This window comes from Vicia villosa, unplaced genomic scaffold, assembly GCF_029867415.1.
Source record: "Vicia villosa cultivar HV-30 ecotype Madison, WI unplaced genomic scaffold, Vvil1.0 ctg.001462F_1_1, whole genome shotgun sequence".
Classification (NCBI taxonomy): Eukaryota; Viridiplantae; Streptophyta; class Magnoliopsida; order Fabales; family Fabaceae; genus Vicia; species Vicia villosa.
The window spans coordinates 161,446-168,241 of record NW_026705624.1 but is presented as its reverse complement, the minus strand read 5'-3'; the positions used below and the strand labels follow the sequence as shown (position 1 = coordinate 168,241).

At 28.9% G+C, this 6,796-nt stretch overlaps 1 protein-coding gene across 1 annotated transcript; it reads left to right on the top strand.

Annotated features, from left to right (window-relative positions):
- The first annotated feature begins 1,778 nt into the window (after positions 1-1,778).
- Positions 1,779-4,625, top strand: LOC131635271 (probable purine permease 11). The gene is made up of 2 exons (XM_058905884.1): positions 1,779-3,097; positions 3,422-4,625. The coding sequence occupies exons 1-2, from the start codon at positions 3,061-3,063 to the stop codon at positions 4,531-4,533; spliced, it is 1,149 nt and encodes a 382-aa protein (XP_058761867.1). The 5' UTR covers positions 1,779-3,060; the 3' UTR covers positions 4,534-4,625.
- The last annotated feature ends 2,171 nt before the right edge of the window (positions 4,626-6,796 follow it).

The window sequence follows — 6,796 nt, the reverse complement described above, 5'->3', positions numbered from 1 at the left end:
TTGAATCTTAGAAGATTAATATAAATAATTTTATGTATAAAAATATTGGTTGTGTGGAAGAAATTCTTATTGCGAAAATGACTTATATAAATCTATTTAAGAAATTTTAGAAACATGTACACGCTTTCATGCATCTTTTACAAAATAAAATAAGACTAGAAAGCATCTTTTGTAAAACTTTATTAAAACATGTAATCGATATAATTTTATTATTAATTTTAATCGTGTCACAATGCTTTTTCTTTTTCTTTTTCTTTTTCATGATATGATATTGTTGATATTTTAAAATTTTATTAACTTGACAATTTAATATATAATTTTATATATTAAATTGTCAAGTTAATAAAATTTTAAACTATCAACAATATATGTCATGAAAAAGAAAAAGAAATGTGACACTAGTCACGTGAAAAGATTAAAATTAATAATAAAAATAGGGTTTAATGGATATGCACTGACAGTGTAAAACAGTTTTACACTGTCATCCAATAGGAAACAAGCAATTTACCATGTCATTAAAATTTTTTAAAGAAAAAAGTGTGATGGAATTGGATACATGGTTTTGATTGGTTGACAGTGTAAAACTATTTTACACTGTCAGCATCACCATTTTTCTCATAAAAATATATCAATTACATGTTTTAAAAAAGTTTTACATTGTTTAAAAATCCATTGTTTTTCTTATGTTAAGTTTTAATTGGTGGGCAATTTTCCGCTTGTGGTTTAGGACCCGTTTTTTTTATCCCGCTTTGAGACCCTTGGGGTTTTCTATATATTTAGAAAATTTCTTTACCCACCTCCCTCTTTTCTTGGTCACCTCTGGTGAAAAACCCAAAATACCCTCACTTCGGAAATGCATTTCCGAAAAGCTTATTTTTTTTTTCAAAATTTGGTGTTTTCGGAGATGCATTTCCGAAAACACCCCTTTTTGGGTTTTCGGAAATGCATTTCCGAAAACACCTTTTTTTTTGGGAGGGGGTGTCTTCGGATATACACTTCCGAATTTTTTTTGGGATGGGGCGTCTTCGGATATACACTTCCGAAATATTCCAAGACCAAATTGGTCTTGGAATGTTTCGGATATACACTTCCGAAAGAATTCAATAATTATTAAAAAATTAAAATCAAGGTGAATCAATACAATTAATAGGTATAAAATCAAGGTGAATCAATACAATTAATCGGTATAAAATTTCCTAAACAATTTTAAAGTTAAACATTATTTTACTAACTTATATAAATCAAAAACATCTTAATTTCATAAGTAAATTTTGAATTATTTAAAATTAAATATAATATATAAATATAAATATAATATATATATTATAAATTAAAACACTCATTGTTTTAATTTTTATAATTATTATATAAATGTATAAATATATTTATAATTAATATATAATGATTATTATATAAATATTTTTATAAATATATAATAATTATTATAATTATTATATAAATATATAAATATATAAATTAAAACACTCATTTTTTTTAATTATTTTTGTAAATATATAAATATATAAATAAAAAATTATAACTCATTTTGTAAGTGAAATTATTTTAATTATTTTAATTAAAATTATTTTAAATTTTAAAATATGAATCAAAATAGAAATATATAATAATTATTATTCATAACTCATAAATTATATCAAAATATATAATTATTATTATTCATTACTCATAAATTATATCAAATTTATGATAATTGAATTAATTAATATCCTAAAATTAATTTTTGGGATTTTTTTTTGTTGTTTCGGAGATGCATCTCCGAATTAGTCAAAATCCCAATTTTTGGGATTTTTTCGGAAATGCAGTTCCGAAGTCTGGAAAAATTTAGAAAAAAAAAATATTTCGGAAATGCATTTTCGAAGCGGGTTAAAATGGGGTTTTCGCTGGGGGTGACCCCCATAGGGAGGTGGGTAAAGAAAAAATCTATATTTATATATATGTTTCTTGCTGTTTAAAAAAAAAATTTATATAAACATATTTATGATTTTAAGTTAAATATTAAATGATTAGTTTACAGATTAATTTTTTTTAATCAAAAAATTATTTAATTAAATTATTAAGTAAATATGATATTTTCAAATTTTAGGATTTAGTTGATATGTTTAAATTTTATTAACTTGGTATTTTAATTTTAATTTTTTATTTTTGGCGATCTATACCATCACAAAACTTGAGGCATAACTAATTGATGTTTTTCAAGTTAATACTTTTTGGAGATTTAGATCATCACAAAATCGTAACGATTAAAGCCGACAGTAATGACTAAATTATTTTAAAAATAATTTGTACCGACGTTGACACCACTCTAGATTTTCAAAAATATATATAAAATGTTAAAAATAAACATAAAAACTAATTTTAATTTTAAAGATAATATATATTTATTCTAAAAATGAAAATAATAGATCGAATATAGAGAAAATAATAGTAGAAAAAATATAACAGAATGATAGTAAAGAGAAAATATAAAGAAAAATTTAAATAGAATATATGAATAAAAAATGAAAGCAGAAAGGGTAAAAAGAAAATTACAGAAAATAGATATAAACAAATTACAAAAAGGATGAAGTGAAATATATTTTATGTATAAACTTTATTATATTTTATAATATAAATTTAAAATAAAAAAATGTTAAATGTTTATTAATTAATTTTGGCGGTCAAAATCTTAACTAATATGCATCCGCCTAAGTTTTTACAAAGTTTTTGCAAGAATCTTTTTACAATCACAAATAGTTAATTTAGAATTTGATTATAATTAGTTTAAAAAATGAGTTTATTTATAAACATACCTTTCCTTGAACAACTTGCTCATCAACCAAAAAATTAATCACATTTTTTTGGTATATTTCTTTATATAAATGTAGAGACATATAAACACACTAATAAGTAGCCTCAACATTAAAAATCCCTAGACTCTATACAGAATTTCTTTGCATACCTCTATACAAAATTTCTATGCAAGCCAATCTGCAGCTTCTTTGAGAAAGTTCTATAAACAAATATGATCATCATCTCTATCATAACCTTTATTCTTTTTTAATGGAGATAGATCAAGAACCACAACCACAAAGTTCAGGTTAGTTTCTCAATTAAACTCACTTTTTTTCGGTTGAATTATGTCTAAGAATTATAGTGTCATCCGAATCTATAGCACCGACACATCTGCAAAAATGTGTCTGTTGGTATCTGTCTGTTTTTTTTTTTCAATTTTTTTCGGGTTGAATTATGTCTAAAAATTATAGTGTCATGTGTCATCTGATTCTGTAGCACCGACACCTCTATGAAAATGTGTCTGTTAGTATCTGTCTGTTTTTTTTCAAATTATTACTGGTGTTAACGTGATTAGACTTACTAAATACAAAATCATTAGACTAATGAATCTCAATTTTCTTGAATGCAGATAACACAAACATAAACATGACTCAACAACCTCAAGATCCAAGAATCAAAGACTACAGATGGTGGTTTCGTGTAATCCTATACATAATTTTCCTCTTAGCAGGCCAATCTTTCTCCCTTCTTTTAGAAAGACTATACTATGACAAAGGTGGTAATAGCAAATGGATGATCTCATTTGTTCAATCATGTGGATTCCCCTTACTCCTCCCACTCATTTGTTACTTCAAATCAAAAGAAAATTTCAAGAACATATTCAACATCAATGATAACAATTCCTCCATAATCAAACCAAGAAATTTCACCATCTATCTAGGGTTTGGCATACTTTTAGAAGGAGTGTTCTTGATGTATTCCTATGGACTTCAATATCTTCCTCTTTCAACTTTTTCTCTTATATGTTCAACCGAACTAGGGTTCAATGCATTATTCTCTTTCTTCCTAAATTCTCAAAAGTTTACAGCATTGATATTCAATTCTGTGTTTCTTCTTACTATATCAACTTCGTTGCTCGCCGTTGATTCGATTTCCGAAGACTCAATGGATATTCATAGAGAAAACTACATACTTGGTTTCATCTTCACTCTTTGTGCATGTGCTACTTTTTCTCTATATCTTGCTCTAGTTCAATTTTGTTTTGAGAAAGTTATAAAAAGAGAAACCTTTGATGCTATCTTGGACATGCAATTCTATCCTTCCCTCATTGCTACTTGTGCTTGTGTGGTGGGATTGTTTGTGAGTGGAGAATGGAAAATTTTGGACAAGGAGATGAAGGAGTTTGATAATGGAAAAATGTCATATGTAGTGACTTTGGTTTGTTGTGCTGTGACATGGCAAGTATGTTACATTGGAATGTTGGGGTTGGTTTTTGAGGTATCTTCATTGTTTGCAAATATTATAGGTTCTTTGGTGTTACCCTTGGTTTCAACTCTTGCTGTTTTGTTCTTTCATGATGAGATTGATGGAGTTAAATCTATGGCCTTGATATTGGCAATATGGGGATTTCTTTCATATATTTATCAAAATTATTTAGATGATAAAAAGGCTAAGGAAGTTAAGAGACTTTGTCTTGGGGTTTCAAAGGGTGAGGTAGAAATCTCTTTTGAAATGAGTTGATAGAAGGAGGATAATAAAATGTAATGTTGTTGTTGTTGTAGTTGTTGCATCTTTATTGATACTATAGCAAGATATTAGTACATTTCTATGGATCAATTTTGTTTTTTTTTATTTTTTATTGATGTATACAAGAACTATATCTATGAGTGACTTGGTTATGAAGTTATAAATATTGATTTTGTAAAAATGAATAAAATTTAAAATAATTGATGATATATGCGTAAAAGTCAATTGAATAATGAAATTGAATGTAAAAACAATTTTAGAATTAGAACTTTGCAATTATAACTTCACATTAAAATATGTTAAGGTGTGGTCAAAGTTCAACTTACCTGTCACCGTGTCGAGGGACTTAAGGTAAACAACAAGATGATCACGCTCTATCCGTACATCTAATTAAGGCCGTTGGATATATCACTAGGATTATTAGACCCTCTTGACAACTACTCTCTCACATAATTGTTTTAAAAAAGAAGGATCTAGAAAGAATGGTAAGATGGTCACACCATAACAACATACTAGATCAAAAGATCACTAAACGTTTAAGGACCATCGGACGATAAGGACGACTAGACCAAACCAAACCATGAAAATGGCCCACAAATTTCTCGGAAGGGTTGAAAATGGTATAGAAAACAAGGAGACGGGTATGCAAACATGTCTTGGAATGCACATATATAACCCTAATAGGTCGGATGCAATTGAGGGGGAGTTAGAGAAAGGTGCGTTAAGAGAATTCGCTCAAATATCTAAATTGGGACCAAAAACCCCCATTTTCTAGAATACGATGACTTCATTGGAAACAATAGGTGTTGGAACTTCCACAGCCCATTCTAAGGAATCCCTTCTTCTAAGAAAGATCTAAAGGGGTTATGCCTGACCTACAAAATCCATCGTGGGGTCAGTTGTCGGTCCTTCGAGAGGATAACAAAAAAGCTTGTACATATCTAACTTGTCGAAATAAAGAAAAAGACTACTCCAAAGAAGAACCCATTTGCTCACTCCTATTAGGTTTGGGAGTCCACTTTTTCTCCCATGACACATGTTTCCCAAGAAGTGTCTAGTAAAGGCCTCGATCATGAACTCCTACAAAGCTAGCAAAGGGAAACACCCTAGAGGTTTTTCTTCTTTTGCAGCAACTACCATTTTCATCCTTCAGAATGAGGGAAGGAGAGAACATTGATGCATAAGATTCCACCACCATTAATGACATGAGACATGGTTATGCAAATGCCAATACAACACAACTACAACAACTGTAAATGGAGGACATCAGGATGTGACCAAAAGTGAAAACCCAAAGAAACATGTACAATGGAGATCAAAATGGAAGATTCACCATAAATAACAAAGATAAAGCAATAACATAGAATAAAATTACAAACAAAGACTAAGCCCCAAGTAACAAAAAAACTCTTAAAGAAAAATTAAATTAAACAAGCAAGTTTGAGGAATAAAATGAACAATGGAGGAAAATGATGTAAGGAAGGAGAAACTCTCTTTTATAAGCCATATCAGAGTAAAGAATATCGATATGCCAAATTCAACATATGAGAAGTGAAAACTAAGAAGGCGACCAATGAACCGATAAGAAAGTGAGACATTATAGTGCGGGGTGTTTCATTTCTCACAAAATAATCACCACACCCCAAATTTTGCACGACCATTAATTATGTGTCTGGTTTAAAATTGCACTCTACAACCGCAATTATGGCCACAATATTGCAGATGTGGTAGTTTCAACAACTGCATTGGGCCACTATTGTGATGTGATTTAAGATCACGCTTCCAACCGCATTAGAAACTACATCACACAATTTTATGCATGTTTTTTCAAGTATTTTCATCAAAACTCAAATTTTCAGAACCCCAAGACTCAATTTACAATGAAAAACCTTGCCATTAAGTATTTTTGACATCGTATTCCAAACACTTCTTAATAAAAATTCACAACGCAACAGCCGCAAATATGCATAGTGTAACACCCTTCTAATACCCCGCATAAATATTAAACAATAATCAGAGTAAAACATGAAAAGGGCATTACAACTTCCATATAATCAAAACAATACTCATGTCATGCCATAAAAGAGAACATTAAATCAAAATTATTCAGATCATCATGTTAACACAGCGGAATATCTTTAACATCTGAATAATGCAACATCCAAAGTCATAGACTTAAAACACCACCATAATAAAACACCCAAATAAAAGAGTTTCACAAGCAACTCTAAACAACGTCGCCAGTGTTACACGACCA

Coding starts and splice junctions, on each gene's coding strand:
- LOC131635271 (XM_058905884.1), top strand. CDS start 3,061: ATGGAGATAGATCAAGAACCACAACCACAAAGTTCAG. Junction 3,098..3,421: donor ACCACAACCACAAAGTTCAG/GTTAGTTTCTCA, acceptor TCTTGAATGCAG/ATAACACAAACATAAACATG.